The sequence below is a fragment of the Alexandromys fortis genome, unplaced genomic scaffold (genome assembly GCF_014885135.2).
Source record: "Alexandromys fortis isolate MF-2015 unplaced genomic scaffold, M_Fortis_MF-2015_v1.1 scaffold_162, whole genome shotgun sequence".
In the NCBI taxonomy this organism is placed as follows: domain Eukaryota; kingdom Metazoa; phylum Chordata; class Mammalia; order Rodentia; family Cricetidae; genus Alexandromys; species Alexandromys fortis.
In genome coordinates this window covers 1,456,163-1,479,858 of record NW_026068033.1, presented here as the reverse complement: position 1 = coordinate 1,479,858, position 23,696 = coordinate 1,456,163, and the positions used below count along the sequence as shown (strand labels likewise).

The window sequence follows — 23,696 nt, the reverse complement described above, 5'->3', positions numbered from 1 at the left end:
TGCGCATGGTATTTTCAAGTGCTGCGTTTCATATCAAGGTCATACACATATTCTAATATGGTATAAGTGCTCTTATTCCAGACAGCCTCTTCATAGTTGAAGATTCTTATATTATTTTCTAAAATGGGATTGTCGGGGAAGGGGAACAGTGATCACGAGTACCCCTATATCATCTGTTTTGGAAGCTCGCATAAAATACGGACATCTTTTTCTCCACTTAAACGCTCACCCCAGCTCTCAGTAGGCTGAGGCAGGAAGATGATGAAATCAAGATTATTCTGGGCTACACAGTGAGACTGTCTCCGAAGAAAGAATTATAAAGGGAAAATAGGGTATTGTAAGAATTTATCGTATTGATGCCATCTAGAGATATTTATCTAAGTTTAGGAAGGTGAAACAATTTTAAGCATACAGAAAAGTTGAAGTTCAGTTTAAAAGAAAGGATATTTTCTTACCCATTTGAGAGTAGGTTGCTGACATGATACCCTATTACCCCAGATACTTTACTATGTATTTCCTTACATCCTCTTGCGTGAAAGTATACAGTGGTACTGGCCATTGCTAATGATCAGACCCTGTTCCACTTTTACCAGTTGCAGCAATGCTTTTTATAATGAAAAGATCCAGTTCAGATCTGCACAGTAGTCAGGTCTTAATCTCCTCAACTCTAGAAGCCCGTGGTCTGACACTGGACCCTAAGCCCTGTGCCGTGAAGAGCAGCAGTGCTGTTGTTGAGCAGGGTGCCCCTCCTGGCTGTGCTGCTTCTGCTGTTCCACAGCCTCAGCAGGGCTGTTACAGAGTGACACTGGGTTTTTCCAGTCAGGTGGCAGCTTTCAACTGTCTCATTACTGTCGGTATTCTCTCTGGTAACTGGCAAAGGTAATGGTTTGCCAGGCATGCCTTGTAGGCTTTTCCCTGCCTTTATGATTGTTTTGAGGACTTTGAAATGATAAAAATGCCCATTTCCTTGTGGAACTTCTAGTCTATAAGCTTATTTGGGGAGTAATAACGTATTGTTCCTTTTGTTGCTTGTATTCCACACTTTTCAGTACTCTTGAACATGTAACAAGGAACCCATTCTGAGTACAAGAGCAGGAATAGGTAGTTCTTTCAGGGCCCCCAGTGTAGCCCTGGCTAGCCTGGGACTCTGGAAACCAGATGACCTGCCTCTGCCTCCCCAGTGCAAGGATTAGTGTATGAATCATCACACCCAGCAAAGCTCCATTCTCTCCAATGCTGGCTCCTTAGTAGCCAATTTAAGCCAATTTCCTTGTAGGTCAAATGGAAATTGTAGCTTTGTTCCTTCCTTAGGTTATTGTGAAAATTGAATAATGCATACACACACCTGGCTTGTGTTGCTCTCAAAATAATCGGGAGATAATAAACAAGTACTTCAGCAGCAGTGCCGTTTTAAAGTTGCTGGCAATAGCTTAAAAGGAAAGCAAGACTCCTGGCAGGAAAAATGCAATCTCATCTATGCCTGCGTGTGTGCGTGCGTGCGTGCGTGCTCTAGGAAGATAATTCCAGAGGACGGATAACTAAACAGCTTGGCATTTACTTGCATATTTGAGCTGGATGACAGTGTAATAGAAGGATTGTCATTGGGCCTGAGCTGGTGTTTATTTGGTGTGCAATTGAGGAGAAAGTAGTTGTTATTAGACAGTATTTCTTGATAATTTAAGTTGCAGAGAGATTGTTCGTATGGGAAGGGAATGACTTAATATTAAATTACATTTGCTGGCTGCTGTCGTTGAACCAAATGATGAGTGCTGCTGACACTAACACATCAGTAATTCCTACATTACCATGGCGGTAGTGACGTTTTAAATTCATACAGCGTGTAGCCTACGGGATACTGTAGAGCTATCTCACCTGGAAACCATACCTTCTGCCAGGAGAAATAGACTGAGTGTTTTGCACATCTGCTTTTTTGTGTAGTATACATACTTAAAAAAATCAGTCGGGCGGTGGTGATACATGCTTTTAATTCCAGCATTGGGAGGCAGAGGCGGGTAGATCTCTATGAGGCCAGCATGGTTTACAGTGCTGGATAAGTGTTCTGCCACTGAGTAAACTCTCAGCCCTACCCATGGTACCCTGAATGAGGAAGTACAGTATTTAAGGAAGGCAAATCTGGCTTCCTTTAGAAAACAGAATTCAATTTATATTGTAAAATTTTATGTTTGTATTGAACATTAGAAGAAGTTAGATGTAACTTCTGTAAATACATAGATAGAGCAATATCAAGGAATGTGGAGTAAGACACTTTTAGTGTCATGCAAAAATTCTTCCCCACTCCAGTTTCGTACTGGTTAGAGAAAGGCCCACACTTAATTATGAACACATAGAGAACGTGATGATAATTGAGTCATTTAGCCTTTGCTATGCTGCCAGCTAGCTGAGCACAAGTCCCTGGATGGTAAAAGTGAGGCTTACAAGGAAGAAGCTTGAGTGGATAGTCTGAAGAGAATTGGATCCGGAGGTTACTTTGTAGAACTCGGGGAAGAACTTTAAGATAAAAGAAGAGTGTGTAATCCAAGTGGCCAGGAGTGTTAGGTAAACTGAGGCTGAGAAGAGCCCTTTGCCAGCAGTGGAGATAGACAGGATCTGGGGAGGCTGGAGCCATCTGCTTCCTTGCTTCCTAGAGCAGCAGTGTAGACAGAGGGCAGGGTGAGAGTGCTGTTGGCAGCCAACAGTGTGACTTAGCAGGCAACAGTGTGACTTAGAGGCCAACAGTGTGACTTAGAGGCCAACAGTGTGACTTAGAGGCCAACAGTGTGACTTAGAGGCCAGGCAGCCAGCTGCCGGAGAGGAGGGAGTAGGACAGGAACCTGGTGAGTTTCTTTCTGAATTCCACTTTCCAATGTGTTACTTGGAATTTTTTGAAAGACTAGATAAGGTTTATTTTTCTTTGGTTCTTTGATAAATTGTAAGAGTAATAGTGTATCTGCTAAATGTTAGGAAGGTTTTTCCTTTAAACTTTGTGGATATTTTTGTTGTTGCTGATTTTTCTTTCAGTAGACTAACCATAGGAGCCTGCTCTAGGAAAACTATTGTTTAAATGGTACTTATTAACAAGATAACATCAGCTTCTAGAAGGAAGAAAGGCAAAGGTCAGTAAAGACTGCCCCACTGCTGTGTTAAACTTTCTGGTCAACCAGTTGCTTACAGCATTGTACCTGTTTATAGTGGTATATCAATTATGTTTTAATAAATAAAGCTTGCCTGAAGACCAAAACGCAAAACAGCCCCACTAGTCAGCCATACAGGCCAGGGAGTGATGTCACACACCTTTAATCTCAGAACAGAGACAGAGGCAGATCTCTGTGAGTTCAAGACCACCCTGGGCTACACAGATTGAATGTGTCTAAAAGAGAAACAGAGCTCAAACAAAGGCCATCCCAGCACTTGGGATCAAGCGTCTTTAATCCCAGCACTAGGGAGGTGGAGACAGGAACTATATGGCTGGGTGGAGAGAGGAATATAAAGGGGGAAGTGCAAAGAACTCAGTGGAGTGTGGAGTCTGAGATTGGTGGAGAAAATTACAGGATCACCTCTTTTTTTTTTTTTTTTTGTCTGAGCCTTGGTAGAGGTAAAAGGTCTAGAGAGTGGCTTGACTGCTTTGCTTCTCTGATCTTCAGCTTGAACCCCAATATCTGTCTCTGGGTTTATATTATTTGTGTTATACCTGTTTATTCAATTTTTGTGTTCAGGCACTATTCTAAGTGTCAAGGATTAAAGGGTGAATAAGACAGGTTATCAGTGAGAAAAGATGAATTACTTAGGTCGTTGGAATTATTAACTCCAACAAGAAGGCTGTATCACTAGTTGGAGAAAATGCCTAATATAATACACTGGTGTTAAGGCCCCATTGCTGAAGGCAATACCTACATAGAACATGGAGATGTGGAGCTGGCGCCTACATAGAACCTTCATCTTATGTTTCAGCGTCTTCAACACAGAAAGATATTCTGCATATTATCAAAAAAGTAATGTAAACATCTGTCTGCAAGAGATGCTAGGGTAATGGTGGCACAAAGCTTGTGGGAGCGACCAACCAATAACTGATTTGACTTAAATCCCATTCCACAAGATCTAATCTAGAACCAACACTGTTTGGATGACCAAGAACCTGAGACTAGATAGCCCAGGGACACAGGGGAAAACCAAATAATACAGAGAGAGAAAGGGGAGAAAAGAGGAAAAAAATTAAAAAGTGTCACATTTTGAAATTTTTTTTCAAATTCTGGCTTTATAGCTATATAAATTCTGATGTCACTTGGGAGACAGAGGCAGGCGGATCTCTGTGAGTTCGAGGCCAGCCTGGTCTACAAGAGCTAGTTCCAGGACAGGAACCAAAAAGCTACAGAGAAACCCTGTCTCGAAAAATTAAAAAAAAAAAAAAAAAGAAAAATTCTGATGTTTTCAATTATTATTTTTTAACAGCATCTGCAGAAAAGGAGGCAATTAAAAGTACATATACCAAAGTACTGGATGCATATGGACTTTTGGGAGTTTTACGATTAAACCTTGGTAAGTTATTCAGTGTGACTCATCTACTCCATTTCTTTTTTATAACCTTGAAGATTACAGAGACTGCCTACATATTATTTCAGACTCAATATCTGAGCTTTAAGTGTTATATATCTTTTTAACACTAATTAAGCTAATCTTTTAAAATTTTTATTGACAATGAAAATTTCATGTAATACATTTTGATCATATTCACCCCCAACTCTTTCCAAATCTACCCCCACATCCCTACCCAACCAAATTTCTGTCTGTCTGTCTGTCCCTTCCTACTCCACTTCTTCCCTCTCCAACTACTTCTCTGAAACTTACGAAGTCCAGTTTGTGTTGGTTAACTACTCTTGGAAGTGGAGTTTACCCTGGAGTGTGGTCAGTCTACCAGAGATTACACCATTAAGGAAATGGACTGTGCCCTTCCCAGCAGCTATCTGATCTTTGGTGAAGAGCACTTGCTGCTCTTCTAGAGTACCCAGGATCTCATGGTAGCTCACATAGATACATTCAGAGAAAACGCTCCTATACATACAATAAAAATATTTAGGCTAACCTTATATGTTTCTTTTTTAGAGAGACATGCAACATTTTTAAAATCAAAGGAGAGTATCTTGTTGAAACACATTAGCAGAAAATGAGAACAATCCCTTTGTTTTCTTTCAGCACATTAAGGAATAGGTGTGTGAGAAACACTGATTCCCTAGTATACGATGGAAAAGGCATCTGATTTAGATTCAGAAATGTCTGCTATATAGTATTCTTTTGTAACTTAAAATCATTGATTTTTACGTGTGTGGATGTTCGGTGATGTCATGTATGTCTGTGAACGATGTGCTTGTAGCCTGCTGCATCAAGAACGGTGTCAGATCCCCTAGAACTGTTGTGAACCACACCATGTGGGTGCTGGGTATTGAACTTGGGTCCTCTGGATGAGCAATGCTCTTAACCACTGAGCTGTCTCTCCACCCCTGACTTAATGTTACCATAATCTTCAGGATAACTTTTATGATTAGCAGTTTGTCTACACAGGTATGCCTTGAAATGTGGTCCAGACACTGCACGTGGTTCTTGCTTTTATTGGTCTGTGTGAGAAAGTAAGCTTGCACTATTGTGCATATACAGCAATGGTTTTCTTCGTTGATGAAGTCTAACTATGAGACTAAAAGAAGAAAAGGAAGTCAACTAAAGGGAGGATTTAGTTATATAGTAGATTTTGTTATGATTCAGGCACCTTTCTTACTGGGGGCTGCCAAGAGTTGACAGACTCTTTTGATGGAGCATTTGAACAGTACTGGCCTATAAAATGGAGATTTGTCACTTGTTATTAATTTATCATATGCAGAAGACTGTGCTGGACTGTCAACTATTATTGTTTAAGTAATTATGAAATAAATGTTTTAATTACCTTTCACAAGGTATTATATTATAGGTTGTCCATGCTAGCATACTCAGTTTAATCTGGATAATAAGTAAGGAGCCATGATTCGGGGATCTTTCTGCTTATGCCATTGCCTGTGCACTGACTCTAATGTAAATAAGATTTGTGTTATAATTAAATGAAAAAAAAATCCTGGTGTTCAGGAGTTAGGACCACAGAGTAAACCCCAATATCATGCCATTTGCTGTAAAAAAAGAAAAAAGGAAAACCATAGAAAGTCTGTGAAAGTTTTCCTGAACCAGATTGCTTTATAAATAGTCACAAAGGTCTTGTTCCCGTATGCTGTCATCTTCATTGTAAAACTTTACCATTTACAAAGATATTGGACATTCATTATCTTATCTGAGTCTCCTGTCCAAGGTAAGATTATGAAGGCAGCATTTTTTCAAGAAGTTTTGTAGCCTCAGATTAAGGTTGGAAATAACTTTATAAATGTGACATTGTCTTATTAATGTCTTAGTGCTTGGCATACTGAATTATTTAACTGAGAATATTTTTTCCCTGAAAGAATACCTCTGGTTGTCAATTTAAACATGTTCATGGTAAGTTTAGAATAATCATAATGATCAGGCATGGTGGTACGCGTCTATAATCCCTGCTCTTTATAGGCTGAGGCCAGAGGGTTGGGAGTTCCAGGCCATCTTATGCATCACAGTAAGACTCTTTAAAAAAAAAAAATCACAACATAAGATTTTAAAGATGGAAACACAGGAAGAAGTCAGAAGAAACTATAGAGCTTGAAAATGTTGGTGTTCTGTCCAGTAAAATCTTTGGTTTTTGCAGGTGATACCATGTTACATTATCTGGTCCTAGTCACTGGATGCATGTCTGTTGGGAAAATCCAAGAATCTGAAGTTTTTCGAGTAACTTCCACTGAGTTTATATCACTTCGAGTTGATGCTTCAGATGAGGATCGCATTTCAGAAGTCCGAAAAGTTTTGAACTCAGGAAACTTTTATTTTGCGTGGTCTGCATCTGGAGTCAGCCTAGATCTGAGTCTGAATGCACATCGCAGCATGCAGGAGCACACGACCGACAATAGGTTTTTCTGGTGAGTCTGTGTTTCTTGCTTCCTTTGTAATTATGTATTGTGGTAGCTCGGGGATGTGAGGCGTAATGTGTTTAACAGTGACTCTTTATGGACAGATGGACATGGTTGATTGAGTGTGCACTTTTTTTCCTGCCCTGAGTCCGCAGCAGAGTAGAGCAGGCACCTTGATGGAGTGGGAATATGGGCTGAAGCCCATTTGCTGCTCTTTCTGATCTTGACTGAAATGTGCTTAAATTTGCTTATTTGTGGAATTTGTAGTGTAGTTATATCACCCCTTCTGGTCTTATTTCTGAGATCTCATCTCTGACATTTTCATCAATCTAAGCAGTGTTCCCTTATTTTCAATGTTAAGATTGTAAGTAGTTGATCCTCTTTCTTTGTTGGTGCTGGGAATTGAGCATACTTGGTGCATAGTAGGCAGGGGAGCCCTCCTCTAGCCCAAGTAGATGCTCTCAGTGCAAGAGCAGCAGGTTCTGAAGAAACAGGGCACTGGGACACAGTCTAGCACTGCGCTAACTAAAACTTGGGTAGGTATCTGTCACTGCAGGTTTCTCTCCCACCCACCAGTTCCCGGATATCCACAGAACCTTCCATGTGTACAGTGGAAGAAGACTAAGGTTCCAATAGCGACCTCTGCAAAGAGTTAGCAGGATGAGAAGGCTAAGGTGGTGGGTTCACTCCCCCGTTCATGCTTTAGTCATTGGGACTCTTAAGTATTTTTATCTTTTGTTTCTTCATCATTGGGCTGTGTGTTTGCTGGAATAAAATGTTTTTCCTTTCACGTTTGTAAACCAGGCCCTATCTAATACCTCTAGTTGTACAGCATTTAGGCTGTGGGTGTGTTCAATGACAGAACCCTTATCTAGCACGAGTGAGGCCCTGGAATACATGACTAAAGCTGGAAAAAATTTGGAGCATAGAAAACATTATGCCTTCCTTACATTGTATGGTACATAGCTACTAGCTATGCCAGCTATTTATTTTATTTTATTTAAATAACACGTTTCTTTCATTTACTCTATACACCAACCAGTTTCCCTTCCTTCCTCTCCTCCCATCCCCCACCCACCCACCTTCCTCCCTTCCATCTCCACTTAGGAAGAGACAGGCCTCTTATGCCCCCCACACCAGCACAAAGCGTAGCACATCAAGTTGAGGCAAGACTGAGCTCCTCCCCCTACATCGAGGCAGGGCCAGGCAACCCAGCTTAAACTTAATTAAAATACAGCCTTACAAAAGTCTTCTATGTAAATCTCTTTGATAAAGTAGGATGTGTTTGTGTAACTCCTTCTGGAACAAGTCAGTTTATGTGTGTGTTCTACGAAGTAGACTAGAAATGTTTTATCAATACTACAATCACAAGGTTTTAGTACAATAAGATATTTTATTTTATAGCCCTGTCTTTAGCATAGCAAATGCTTTGCTTGGGGAACCTTTTAATAATATTACATTAATGTTTTAAAATGTATTTAGTGTTGTTTTGTACTTAGTAACCTAATCCACTTTCTTCTTTTACCCTTAGGAATCAGTCTTTGCATTTGCATCTCAAGCACTATGGTGTGAATTGTGATGACTGGTTATTGCGCCTCATGTGTGGAGGGGTAGAAATCAGAACAATTTATGCTGCCCACAAACAAGCAAAGGCTTGCCTCATTTCAAGGCTAAGCTGTGAACGAGCTGGGACAAGGTTTAATGTCCGGGGAACGAATGATGATGGTCACGTTGCCAATTTTGTAGAAACAGAGCAGGTACATAGTGTTTTATATTTCTTACCACATGTTGTGAAAGAGACACAGGAAATATTAGAGTAACACAGACTATGAGAGGGAGACAGGAAATACTGGAATAAGACTTGTGTGGTAGACACAAGAGATACTGGAGTAACAGACTTGTGTGGGAGACACAGGAGATACTGGAGTAACAGACTTGTGTGGGAGACACAGGAGACACTGGAGTAACAGGCTTGTGTGGGAGACACAGGAGATAGTAGGTAATAATTTTACCTAAATGTAGATATGTTTTGGTGTGTATAATGATGTTCGTGGCTACTTATTAGCCTTAGAAAGGCTTCCCTAGAATAAACTTAAAGTTTATGTAGTAATTAAGTAATGTGATATAATCAGTGCTGTACATTTGACAATGAATTTTAAAATCTTCATTTAGAGACCAAGATGGCTTTATATAAATATTTTATGTGAAAATAAGCCCAACTGTAATGATAGATACGTATTACCTAAAATTCTAAAGTTATAGCATTTGACTGTGGAACTATGTAATCATAAAATTTCAGTCTATAACACAGCCCGACTCAGTTCTTCAAATTATAAAAAACTAAGGAACAGGGGCTGGAGAGATGGCTCAGTGGTTAAGAGCATTGCCTGCTCTTCCAAAGGTCCTGAGTTCAATTCCCGGCAACCACATGGTGGCTCACAACCATCTGTAATGAGGTCTGGTGCCCTCTTCTGGTGTGCAGACATACACACAGACAGAATATTGTATACATAATAAATAAATAAATAAATAAATATTAAAAAAAACTAAGGAACAAATGAAAGAAAATATAAGAATACATGTATATAATACTGAGATTTAAAATTTTCTTCTTTAAAATTGTGATTCTTAGATGTTTTTATTTTCTAGGTTATATACCTAGACGACTGCGTTTCTTCCTTCATACAAATCCGAGGATCTGTTCCATTGTTTTGGGAACAACCAGGGTTGCAAGTATGTATATGCCTGATATCCAATTTGTTTGTTTGTTTTCCTCTTTGAAAGCATCCACATTGTCCAAATTTTCAACATGGTTCTTCAGTTTCACTAATCAGTCTGTTGTGTGTAGTACTAGACTCACAGGTGAGGGCCTGAGGAACATCTCATCGTAGACATTGTCCCTTTGGTTCTGTGTTAGTTGCTTTTATATTACTATAGTGATTCATCTTAGTTATCCCAATTTCATAAAGAAAAATTTTACTTTGGCTTATAATTTTAGAGATTGGAAGTCACAATCGGACAGGCTTATTGGTTTGACAGCTAGTGAAACAGTGTGACACTTGGTGGCCTTACCCCAGGGTTATATGGAAGGAAGAGAGCACATATTTAAACAGAAGCCAAAAAGAGTCAGCTATATTCCGCTCAGACTTGTGGAGCTACTAGGCTCCCATAAGAGTGCCAGCAGAAAACCAGCGTTCCCTCCACACGGCTTCTCTCCCATCTCTAATGCCACCCTAGGGACCAGACTTCGAAAGCATGAAGGCTTAGCGGAACCACATAACATAGCTGTAGCAACTCAGGAGCCTGTTAATTTGTTAAATTTTAAAGTTTTTAAAAAGTGTTTTTATTTATTTGTTTTTTTAGTGTAAAATTACTTAGTTTCTTTAAGCAGAATTTGGTAGCTTTAAAAACTAAAAAAACAAAAACCCTCTGTTCCCAGACTGTATTTGCACCAGTATTCTACCATTACTGGTTAAGTGATCTTGGACAAGTGATTGAATCCTTTTTCTTTCTCAATCTCCTCATCTGTGAAATGAGAATGATATCTTCTTCCTGGTGGGACCGTTCTGAGGATTGAATGAAAACCTCTTCAAATGGTGCCTGGCACACAGCAGCACATAGGACCAGCCATCGCTGGTTTAAGTGACGTGTCTGTGACCGCACTTTGGCTTTGTAATCTGTGATGTCTTATCATCCTCAGGATAGTCCTGATAATTTTTAACTTGATTTTTAAAAATATAATTCCCTCATCTTTACAAAATGTATTTAAAAATATAAGGTTATGACCAGGTGGTGTTGATGCACACCTTTAATCCTAGCACTTGGGAGGCAGGTGCAGGTGGATCTCTGTGAGTTCAAGGCCAGCCTGGACTACCTAGAGAGTTCCAGGATTATTCCACAGAGAAACCCTGCCTCAAATAAATAAATAAATAATTTATGATATTATTTCTAGAAATATAATCTTACGTTAATTGTAATGAGAAGTGCTTAGGCCCTATAGTACCATGTTCGCTGTAGCCCTCTGGTGTGGGTAGTTATAAGTTGATTGGCCCATTAGCTCTAGCCTCTCACTGGCTAACTCTCACATCTTGATTAACCCATTTTTCTGATCTATGTTAGCCATGTGGCTCAGTACCTTTTTTCAGTGAGGCAGATCACATCCTGCTGCTTTGGTGGTCTGGGCAGGAGTGGGAGGAATCAGCTTCCTCCTTCCCAGAATTCTCCTGTTTTCATTACATCATTTCTACTTCCTGTCTGGTTTTTCTGCCTATACTTCCTGCCTGGCCAGCATTTATTTAAAGCATGATTGACAGAATACAGCCAATTCTCCTGCACCCCTTTACAACAAACAGGACCTTCATGTTACATTAGCTGAGACCACAGCCAGAGAGGGTGTTTGTTAGGCTGTGGCAAAAGGCTGGTTTCTGAACCCACTTTTTATAGTAGGGGCACCAAGCTCTGAACAAAGGAATTTTTACCATTTTACCCTGACCCTAAGGAGGGGAGTGAGTTTTAACATCAATGGGTAACTAGGCAGCTATCATGAAATATGTTTCAAAGTAGATTTCTTCACCAAATACATCACATTCCTTTATGAAACTCTTTAGCAATAGTCAGAAAAGGGACTGCTAGAAATACTAGAAAGTTAATAAATTAGAACTAATTGGTTCTTGGGCTAAGAACTTAGGAGATAGCAGAAGGCTTTTCACACTATCTCAAGGTAGAACTCAGATACTGACTGTCATACTTTACAGCCTTCATTATCAGAGCTCAGTAATTAAACCATTGTATTTGTCCACTGTCTCCTGGTACCTCCAGGTGTATACTGGAGCTCCATGCCTCCTCTTTAGTGGCGCCAGTTTTCCATAACAGAGACAGTGCCTAACCCAGAGGTCACATATCTCTGCCTTCTAAAGGTTAACTCAGTTCACATCTGTCGTTTATCAGGGTTGGCCAGGACACTACTCTCAATTTGTAGGGAGAAGCACTGGCCTTGTAAATAAAACAGCCAGTTGTAAAATGAAATGACCTAAGCTGATGGAGGCTTAAAATATATGCAAATTTTAGCATTTGAAAAAAAGTACTGCCTTTGATTTGATAAATTACTTGCATAATTTATGGTATCAGTCAAATGCTTATCAGCAAGTTCTTACTGTCTCCCAGCTTCTTCTGCCAGCAGTCAACTTGTTTACCTTGATAAAGATGCCCTTCATTTCAAAAGTCAGAGTGTTGGGACAGAGAGACCACTGGGAGGTTAAGAGCACTTGCTGTTCTTGTGGAGGACCCTAGTCAGGTGTTCTGTCTGTATCCAGTTTCCAGGGTGTGATGCTCTCTTCTGACCTCATGCACATGATTGGAAGCATCACCCCCAGCCCCTGGCAGTCATCCTCGGGGTGCCAATGGAGCACCAATGTAGCAAAAAGCTCCATCTCAAGCCCCCTTTCCCTGGGAGTTGCCTTGGGCCGGACTCCACCTCCAGGAAAGCCTGCCAAACACTGACCCCTCCCCTGCCATGCTCAGGACCACCTGGGAGCGCTGCATTCATTAAACATGAGCATCTTTGATTTGGTCTAATCTGGTCTAATTGGAGTTATTTTGCTTCGGCGGAGAGGTTCTTCTTAAGATTTTTCCTAACATACACACACACACATGCCGTCACTTACACATACACATAAAACATGTTTTTGAAAAATAGAATGGTAAAAAACCAAGCTTTGTTTTGTTGGTTTGTTTCTCTCAAGCAGGCTTTGAGTTTCTTAAGCAGAGTTACCTCTGTTATCTGGGTGGCCAAGGCAGAACTTAAGCTCAGAATTTTTTGTTAGACTCTGTAGTAACTTGATTTATAGGCATACACTGCTATTTTTGGCCAAAAGCTAAGATTTGTTTTAAAGCAGCAGAGAGGGTGGTTATTTAAACATTATTAAAGCTGGGGATGTGGCCCAGCAGTTGGAAGCATATGCAGCGCTTTTCTGAGAGCCTGAGTTCAACCTGCAGCACCCACACCTGATGGCTCGCAGCCATCTGTAGCTCCAGCTCCAGGAAGTCAGACACCTCTGGCCTCTGTGAGCACCCATGCTCATGTTAGCATAACCACACAGAGGCACATAAGCATAATTAAAAATAAAATGAGTATTCTTAAAAGCTCTTCGGTGTATCAGAACAATGGAAACGCTGCAGAGGAGTGAGTGCTTGTACTGTGCTTTAGATGATATCTAGCAAAAGTAGAAGTTTAAGAAATAATAAAACCAGATTATAATCTATATTAATTTTACAAAAATTCATGCAATTCCATATTAGGAAAAGAACCAGTTCTATTCTAAATTTTCTAGGCCTTAGTTCTGAACTATTAAACAGTTTGATGAGTTAAAACTTTAAGAATAAAAGTAATGATACATTGGACCAGCAAGAAGGCTCAGCAAACAGTGGTGCTTGCTGCACAGGGTCCAATTCCTGCAACCATATAATGATAGAAAGAGGAAACCAACTTCACAGAGTTGCCCTCTGACCTCCACACATGCACTGTGGCCCTACACACACATTATACACACATACACATTATAATGGCAAAAATTTATTTCAGGAGCTCAAAAAAATCTCAGACACATTTCACTAGTGTATGAAAACTTTACTCCTTCAGAAAATATTACTTATTACAGAAACACACTGCTTATTCAATGATTAATAATCACTCAAGATTGATTAAGTAAAGCATCTTTGTTACTTTTTGTGATTGTTATTTTGGTTTTATTATTTATTATCATTTTTTTGTTTTTGTTTTTTGAGATATGTTTTCTCTACACGTAGCCCTAGCTGTCCTGGAACTCACTATGTAGACCAGGCTGGTCTCAAACTCACAGAGATCCACCTGCCTCTGTTTCTCGAGTGTTCACCATACTCAGCTGTTTTGTTATTTATTTCTTTTTAAACAGGGCCTCATGGTGTAGCCCTGGCCAGGATCTTGCTGTGTAGACTAGTCTAGTCTTAAATTCAATGTCATTCTTCTTATCCCTGGGTCCTGAGTGCTGGAATTAACAAGTGTACCACTATACCCAGCTTCCTTTTATGTCATGGAAATAAAGGAATTTTACGTGTTGGCAGTTTCAGGTTATATATTTCTTCTTTCTCTCTTTATTAGGCCTTATAAGTTATAAAACTTGGAGAAACCTTCTTTGCTAACATGATAGATTTAGATGGTTCACACAACAAACAATACCCAAGCTCTGATATTACTTCTTAAATCTTAAGTTTCTTTGGTTTTGATTTCCAGTCAGTAGGGTGTTGGTGTTCTAAGTGTGTATCATCATGCCTGGCCACTGTTCTTTTTACATGAGAGTTTGTCTGAAAACTAGGAGTAGGGAGCCCTGGAATGCTAAACAATTCCCACGAGTGAGGCCCAGGCCATCCATCCACTGTCACTGGATGGATCACTTGCATTGCGAATGCTGATGTTTCTTTGTATTGATAGTAGTTTGGGTAATGATTAAATCTTTTTCATGTCTAAGGTGGGATCCCATCGTGTCCGAATGTCGAGGGGATTTGAAGCCAATGCACCTGCTTTTGACAGGTAGAACTGATGATTTTTGTGTACTATAATGAGGCTCATATTGTATTTGCTTTGTATGGTATCTGTGGATATAGCAGAACCTTTTATTATCTTTCCTTTTCTCTGTTTTTTAATTTCTTTTTTTTCAGTAGTACATTTTATCCTCATGGATACATGTGTACCATAACACCTTATATTGAAGTTTCTCTTGAACATACATAAACATGTTAATGTGTAATTTATAGATTAGACACAGTGTGAGAGATACACAAGAACTAATCATATTATATGCATTTATGAAATTGTTAATAACTGAAAATAGAGAATTACAACAGTGTACTGTACTAAAATGAATGCATGAGTGTAGCATCTCTCTGGAAAGAATAAGTACAGGTGGTGGCATTTTTAGTGCCTGGTTGAGCTCAGGTAATGGAAACTATGGGAAGCAAAGCCACAGATAAAGGGAGCCTCCAAAGGCTCAAGCTAGTCAGGCAGCCCTTTTGAATACTCCTCAAATAGATGGTCACCAGAAGGTCTGTGTCCAGCTTCACAATAGAAAGTAAACTGAAGGCTGGCCTGCTCCAGGGTAGGCCAAGGTGAGAGTCTTGGCATCCATAAGTCAGAGGGGAAACTGTACTCACTGAATTTTATAAATTCAGGGGTTTGAGACATGTAGAATGAATTTGTATCCAATTTAGAAAATTTTATGAGTTTCTTGTTTACTGGGGAAAAGGCTATACTTTTAATATGCTATTTCTTGTTTTTTATCAATAGGCATTTTCGAACACTTAAGGATTTGTATGGTAAACAAATAGTAGTAAATTTGCTTGGATCCAAGGAAGGTGAACATATGCTCAGTAAGGCTTTCCAGGTTAGTGTGCCTGCTTTATATTCTGTTCTGGCCCATGGTCACCTAGTTGGGAAACAGAAAACAAAGTAACCAGGAAGAAAAGCACTTCCTAGACTAAAGTTAGGTATGCCTTCAACTCTCTGAGGCTATTAGAAAAAACAAAATAATCAATGATGGATCAGTGTAAACTATGTTATAAAAGCTGTCAGACAAACTAGAAACCATTTTCTAAGGTTTAAATTAGGTGGAAATAAGGTTTCATTGAGTGGAAAAATAGCCTAATTAGCTATTTTTTTTAAGATTGCAAGAAAATTATTGTTAAACATTATGCTTTTAAGAGTGATATTTTAATGGTAAACTTAAAAAGCATACATATGTATTGATTGAAGGATTAAAGATGATCTCTGATTTAGACTTCGTGTTACAAAGTAAGGTGCTTTATTTTAGATTCTGTAGTAGGTAAAAGTACCCACTAAAGTTGTATCATAACAATAAAATACTGGTGATTGGAAACTATTACATTTTCTAATCCAAACTAAAGTATTAATTAGGTTCCCTGAATTAATTATGCCACTCAGTGTCTCAGGGATAGTGTGTGGGGTTTTAGACAACAAATGCCATCAGGGATCAAAAAATCATTCTCCTTTTTGCTGCCAGTGTTAGTGAAGGTTTTGGGGGGGGTCGCACTTGGAATGTGAGTGTGCGCTCCAGCTCCTGCATGAGCCTGTGCTTTCCTTCCAGAGCCATCTGAAAGCTTCTGAGCATGCTTCTGACATCCACATGGTGTCTTTTGACTACCATCAGATGGTTAAAGGAGGAAAGGCAGAGAAACTGCACAGTGTTTTCAAACCTCAAGTCCAGAAGTTTCTAGATTATGGATTTTTTTATTTCGATGGCAGTGAAGTTCAAAGGTTTGACTGTTCTATCTCTTTTCTCTGCAAATTGGAATTTTGCTATAACTTAATAATCATTCTTAACATTAAACTTTGAAATTTCCTTTTTTATATTGATGTTTAGAATTTTAAGTATTTTAATGCTTTATGTTAAGCTTGTATTTATCTAGATTTCAATAAATAAGAAGAAGAAATGTCATTATCTAGAACATATTGTGGGACAGCAGTGCGTTAGTTTTGTATCAGCTACAGCCTAGTGATAGGGTGTGTGACTGTGAGGAGAATGAGAATGGGCTTGCTCCAGGTCTCATAACTAGAAGCATTCGAGCCGCTTTCACCTGGCTTCCAGGCTTCATGCTGCCAGTAAAGCTGGTTTCAGCAGTTCTTCACCCTAGTGAAGACTACTACATGCAAAGACAGGGAAACCATGTCATTGCCTGCATTAGTGTAACTTAAATCCTTAGTTTTTTCATATGGAATAAGGAAAAGGTACATTGAAAAGTTTTGGTTCAGATGATAAATTGAAGTAGACATATGAGCAAAGCTCAAAATTACTATTATTTCAGATTGTAGTTTCTATGTCACAGTGGCTTTATGGGGTAGTCAAGAGAAAGAGCTTGTTGTTGTTTTAAATAATCATTCCCAAAATTCCAAAATTTTGTGGAAAGAACTATAGGATTATAAACCTGAATGTATATTTAGCTCCTAACTACAGACCTAATTAAGAATAAGCCTGTGGTAGATAGGTAATAAAAACGCATGACAAAACATTAGCAGATGGAGGTCTAGGTGTGTGTACGTGCTATCAGTTTAATATTTTCAGTATTATTTTGTGTCTGCATGGTGATGAGAGAAAGTTGGAACTAGAAAGATACTCGATTTTCATCATCTCTGTTGCTGTCTGTTCATTTATGCTTTATTCATGTAATAGACGAGTCATGTAACTTTGTTGAAATTGTTACAGGTGCCAGAGTGGTACAGTTCGAACAAACTGCTTGGATTGTCTTGATAGAACAAACAGTGTGCAGGCATTTCTTGGCTTAGAGGTAAAAAAAAAAATTAATGCTTATGCCATATGCATCCTGAGTGCTCGTGTAAACTTCCGTTTCTCAGTTGTATAAAGTAATGAAGCTAGGCCTTACTGGAGACTTGGTGCCCTTCCCCTCAAACCTTGTGACTCCACAGTTGCCTTCCTCTCTCTCCATGTCCTCGCAGCTGCCTCACACTCCTTGTAGACACCCGCGTGTGTATTGGAGGAACCATTGCTTTCTTGGCCTTTCTCTTGAAACAGTATGCATGAATTTAAACTTTCTGTTGATGCTTTCAAGGTTTTATTTTAGAATGTTGAGAATCTGTTTATACATCTATGTTCCTATTGGGTTATATTTTTGATAGTTTGCAGCTCAATCTAGGTGGGCATTATCAAGTCAGAAGCTTCAGATTTTAATTAATTAATTAGAAGTTCGTTAAAAATGCCATATCTAGTCAAAGTGAAAAATGACCAGGGTTTCCTTTAAGGCCTTTCAAAGCTTGTTTATTTACTAGTTTTATTTTACTGTTATTCACCAAGCTCAGTCTAGAACAGGCCAGTCTCAGCTACTTAGTAAACTGGAACAACAGCCAAGCTTTCCTGGGTCTCCCCTGCCCACTAAGTCAAGGTCACAAGGAGGCCATGGATTCGCTTTGCATCAGGACTTGGTTTCCAAGCACTCCAAAGACTCTGGTTAATGGTCTTAAGTTTGGCCTATGCATTAGTTAATTAATTACAGAAGCTCAGCTTCTGTCTCAAGTAAAAGTCCAGTTGTAGAAAGTTCTCTAGGGCACAGATGTTTTATATAAGTAAATAAATTTTACTGTTTTGACTTTTTTTTGAAACCAACCATTGACATTTATCTTACTTTTCTTAAAATATGACACATGATGTGAAAGAAGGCAGGTCGTATTTAGATGAGGTCTTAGGTCTGCTCGAAGCCTTGGCTGTCGTTGACTGGATCTGCCCAAGCGTAGTGAAGGTCTTAGACCTAACTACAAGCGTCATTTCCAGTCCATCTTAGCTGATCTCACTATTGGAAATGTGACGTCAGAGTGTGCCCCACTATCACATTTGGTTAACTGCTTACAAAATTTATTGCTAACTTAGACAAACTAATAATGCAGTGAAGTTTTGTTTTTCCCACTTCTTCAAAGACTGAAAGGTCTAACCTATAAAGGAGACCCTGGGGGCTATTTCATGCCCCGTGTGAACACAGAGTAACTCTTGCATAAGCCCGAATAATCAAATGAGCCCACTGAAGGGCTTTATATACTTCTAAATCTTTTGTAATTAGAGATAATTGCTACACCTAATAGAGATGGAGGAAGCAAATAGGATGGAGTTCAGTAGACGCAGGCATCAGTCAGAGGAACAGACATGGCTTCCCGGCTGCTCAAGTCCAGGCTAGAGTCCGGAGGTAAAGATCAGTAGCTTATGGAATGCTTTTATTGCCTTCCAGGGTGGAGGGTTTGTTGCCCAAAGGCCCTTGAAATTGTGCCATTGGCTCCCCACCGTTGTTGTAGACATGGCATCAGCATTGCCTCCACACGGGAAAGCTGCCATGCTTCTCTTGCTCACCCACCCTTAATTCCCTGAGTTTCCAGGTAAACTCGGGACGTAGTTCCCTGCTCTCCTGCCTACTGGGGACTAGCTTGATTTCCGTGAGGGAGGCAAGTCGATCTGACTGCAGGGATGGCTACAAGATTAATTGAGGGACGTTACTTCTCAGATTTCCAAATTCACATTCTCTTTTGAATCTACCGAAATGACATTTTACCTTAAAACTACAAGTTTTACCTTAAAAATTGAAATGGTGGCCGGGCAGTGGTGGCGCACGCCTTTAATCCCAGCACTCGGGAGGCAGAGGCAGGCAGATCTCTGGGAGTTCTAGGCCAGCCTGGTCTACAAGAGCTAGTGCCAGGACAGGCTGCAAAGCTNAAAAAAAAAAAAAAAAAAAAAAAAAAAAAAAAAAAAATTGAAATGGTGGAAAACATATCCCAATAAGGTGTTAATACTTTCAAAGTCCTATATTTATAAATTTTAAGTTTAATTCTAATAGTTGTAAAAAGTCACATTACAGTGAATATACATTTAAATAGAAATAATGTAATTACATGCAAATATATTTATTCATTTACCTTAAATATTCTCATTTGTCCTTTCAGATGCTAACTAAACAGCTGGATGCTCTGGGCTTGGCTGAAAAGCCTCAGCTGGTCACTCGCTTCCAAGAGGTTTTCCGGTCCATGTGGTCTGTGAATGGTGATTCCATCAGTAAGATCTATGCAGGCACCGGAGCCCTTGAAGGGAAGGCCAAGGTAGAGCCGTAGCTGTCATAGCATTAGTTTCACCTCTCTCCTCTCTAGAAAGTTTTGAAATGACATTTTAAATGATGGGTTTTTAAGTTAACAGGCGTGTTCTAGGATAGCCTCCTAGCGCTTCTGTGTCCCTTCTGATACACCCTCCCTCGGTTGTCGACTCTGATGTTGGCTAAAAGCAACATAGGGAATTCTTTAGTCCTCAGGCTTACGTGTACTTTTAGAGGTAATCCATTGTAGATGTATGTGTGTGTATACTTTTATATGACTTATGATTGTGCATCTCTCTTTTTACATTGTTTATATTACATTGTATATAAAAACACCCATAGTCCTGATAAAATATCCTGTCTCACCAGTCTGTGTCCCCTGTGTTTGACACCGTGCTTCTATTGAGAGGTGTGTCACAAATAGTGGATGGACATACAGTCTGCCACCGATTTATGCAAGCAGAGTAATGAACCCGGTATACGTGGGCTTAATCGCTAGTTTTGTACTTCCTGCTTGTGTGTTTTAAAAGGGAGCTATCATTGCAGTAAAGGTAGGGATGTGAACTGATTTATGATGCTGTCTCACCAGCACTGTAGCTGTGTGTGTTAGCTTCAGGGTTCTTTCCTGCCTGGTACTTGGCCTTTGTTGTAGGATTTGGGGCTATATTTGGAATACGTTTTGTGATTCCATGTACTTAAATATTGTTTAACTCTTTAAGGGACCCTGGCCTTAATTTAATTTATTCGAAATCTCTACAATTCCTCAAATTATATCTGGATAAAAATGAGAACATTTAGCTAGGCATGGTGTTTCATACCTATAATCCCAGGATTAGAAAGGTTGAGAGAGGATTGTAGCAAGTTCAAGACCAACCTAGGCTATACATTGAGTAGCAGGCCTGACAAAACCCAGTTTAAAACAAAACAAAACAAACCACCAAAACAGTCAACCAGAAGAGAAAATGTTAGCTGTGTTAATGGCCTCACGAGCAGCAGCATAGCAGCTGAGGTTCCATGAAGACTGTTCATCATCTCAAGTCTTTATGTTCAGTCTGCCTCTGCTGCAAGTACTGGCCTCACCTTCATCCCTCAGCAATGCTACAGACCCTCGCCCCTAAACACCGCTTTCTTTTGAAAACCTGAAATTGCTTGGTTTTTCATTTATTCCTTTTAAATAGCATATTTCTTATTATTAAAACCCAATTCTCAACTGTCGCTCTAAAATATTCTTCTTTGTGCTTCTGCCGTGTTTCTGCTGTGACTAGGACTGTATATGTGCAGAAGTTGCACATATTTTCAGTATTCTTATCTTTACCATAATATATAGATACAAAATCTTTATATATTAATGTTAAATATACTAGTCTGAATTGAGCTAAAATCTAACACCTGAACTGCTCTTTCTTTTCCTTTCTCTTGGCTCCTTTTGATTAATTGCTGATAATGTGAATGGTGAGTGTTCTTTCTTCGATAGCATCGTTTTATATATTACATGACAAAAATGATTTCATGCCATATTGCATTTAGAGGCAATTAGAAATTGTCTCCTTATTTTGAAAAGCAGCCTGTAATTACTATTTTTTGAAGGGATGAAAGAAAATAATACATTACAAACCAAAATTATTTTTGGCAGTCAAAAGTTTATAGCTTAAAATAAATGTTATCTGATAATATGCTTAAGTGAAATACCTGTTCATTAAAAGTTGTGATCAGCCCTCTCAGTATTGGAATAGGTATTTATTTTTTAGATTTATTTGTATAGGCAACACAATGTCTTTAATATATGAACTAAAATTTATGTATTTATATTTATATTTATGAAATGTAAAAAATTATTTAACTGGGCTGGAGAGATGGCTCAGAGGTTAAGAGCACTGGCTGCTCTTCCAAAGGTCCTGAGTTCAATTCCTAGCAACCACATGGTGGCTCACAACCATCTGTAATGAGGTCTGGTGCCCTCTTCTGGCCTGCAGGCATACACACAGACAGAATATTGTATACATAATAAATAAATATTAAAAAATTAAAATAAAATAAATTATTTAACTAGACCTTCGATTTTAGGTTCAGTTTTGTTTTTAACTAGCCTTTAATTTTTGGGGAGCAATTTCACTTTTATGCATCAAAGCACTTAGAAGGTTTTCTAGGAGTTGAGTTCGGTATATCATTCTTTTTCCCTCCTGCCTTTTCTCATCTAGCCCATGGTAACATTTAAAAGTTACGATGTAGAAAGGAATCGTCTTAATTCAAATAAATATGTGATGATGTATTTACTGCTCAATATATTACTAGATGGGCTATAGTGGTTAGTTTATTATTTTCTTTGTGCAAACTATGAGGGAACAGTTACATTTTAAAGCTTTTTAATGTAGTTATAGATTTAAAAGAAGTTATTTAAAAGATAAAATACTAGAATTTTATGGAATCAATTTAAAATTGCAAAATATACATTGGGTAAAATCAGCAGTATCTTGAGCAAGGGCCCATGCTACTTTTTTCCACACAGGCTGGAAAGTTAAAAGATGGTGCGCGCTCTGTCACCAGAACCATTCAGAATAACTTCTTCGACAGCTCCAAGCAAGAAGCTATTGATGTCTTGCTGCTCGGAAATACTCTGAACAGTGACTTAGCTGACAAAGCCCGAGCCCTCCTAACCACTGGAAGTTTGCGTGGTATGCCACTTAATACTTTACTTACTTCGTTTATACTCCTAAAATGGCCAAAAGTAAATCTAAGCTTACTGACATGAGAAGTTTTTAGGCTGGCATTGAGTTACTTGAAATTATTTTGGAAGGAATTTCTGTACAAGTGTTTTTTTGAATTAGCATTCTCTAGTTAAGATTTTCTCTTGTCACGTGTTAATGCTATCAATGATACTTAGCCACAAACTGGCTGGATTTTTTTGTTTTGTTTTTGTTTTTTTTCTGAACACTGTGTGTACTTTCTTTTGCAGATTATAACTGGGGCTTTTTGTGCTGTATGTGCTGCTAACGACACAAGGCAGGCTTCTATAGACTAAAAGCTAGCACGTAGAGCATTCAGTAACCCAGTTACATAGGCAGGGCTTTACTGAGACAACCCTTTGTCTGTATTGGTTAATTTTTCATGAACACCACAGATATTTCTGTAACCACAGCCTAACTTTGGTTGTTATTGTCTGAATCAGCTTACGTCATAGTAACAGTTTAAAGCAGTAGCCACTAACTGCTATTTTCTGTCTTAATATTTGACATAAATATATAGCCTTCAAAGTAGCCTTTTTCCCCATAGTGGCTTTTTCCCTTTTGTTGTATATTTTTTTACTAATGTCAGAAGACGTGAACTTTTCATGTTAATGAGTACCTAAAAGCAGTATTATGAGGAAATTCAACATTCCTTGTGCATGTAATGGGCGAGACCTCCTGCCCCTTGCCAGCTTTATTGAGGAGTAGTTGACAAATTGAATTAGATTCCTAGTTCTGTTCTTTTTAGCCCCAAACCTTGCAACACACAGTCTCCACATGGGAAATTTCCTATAGTTTACATGGAATTTCCGGTAATGTCCTCTTGGGACTGTCCCTATGGGTGGTCGTGGACTGTCAGATTTCATGACAGGCAGCTTCTCAGGAATGGATGAGCAGCATGGGGCTGGGACCTACTCAAAGCTAAAAGTCTGATGCTCACTACGTCTTTGAACTTCAGACTTGACTTCTTCCTGGCTCCCACCAGTCAAGACTGGCTGATTGTGTTTGTCACCTCTTTCCGCCGTGCCTGCTCTGATGCGGAGGCATTAATAAGCAGCAGTTGAAAGGAAGTGTGTGAAGGAAGAGGCGGAGCAAAGAACCTCAGTAACTCCCCAGGCTAAGCCTCAGGTGTCTAGGTTCCTGCCCATCTCACCATGTGTAATGTGCCTCTCAAAAGTAGTCGGTCCACTGCCATGCTCGGTGTGAGACTGAGAACTTGTTCCAGTGTGGTTGACACATTAGGTAATGATGTGAACATGATGCTGATTTTGCATGAGCTTATGCGTGACTTTGCTGGCAAGTGACATCAGGCAAATGCAGAAAACTACCCAGCAGAAGCAAT

The 23,696-nt window shown here is 39.2% G+C and overlaps 1 protein-coding gene across 2 annotated transcripts in view; it reads left to right on the top strand.

Moving 5' to 3' along the window:
- Synj1 (synaptojanin 1) overlaps positions 1-23,696 on the top strand; it is a 77,927-nt gene that overhangs the window by 16,132 nt on the left and 38,099 nt on the right. For both annotated transcript variants that reach the window (XM_050164758.1, XM_050164759.1), the window contains exons 3-12: positions 4,447-4,533; positions 6,746-7,013; positions 8,536-8,761; positions 9,654-9,737; positions 14,507-14,568; positions 15,322-15,418; positions 16,139-16,308; positions 17,255-17,336; positions 19,489-19,641; positions 22,138-22,303. In XM_050164758.1, the coding sequence (XP_050020715.1) occupies positions 4,447-4,533; positions 6,746-7,013; positions 8,536-8,761; positions 9,654-9,737; positions 14,507-14,568; positions 15,322-15,418; positions 16,139-16,308; positions 17,255-17,336; positions 19,489-19,641; positions 22,138-22,303 (1,395 nt within the window). The remainder of the gene's footprint in view (positions 1-4,446; positions 4,534-6,745; positions 7,014-8,535; positions 8,762-9,653; positions 9,738-14,506; positions 14,569-15,321; positions 15,419-16,138; positions 16,309-17,254; positions 17,337-19,488; positions 19,642-22,137; positions 22,304-23,696) is intronic.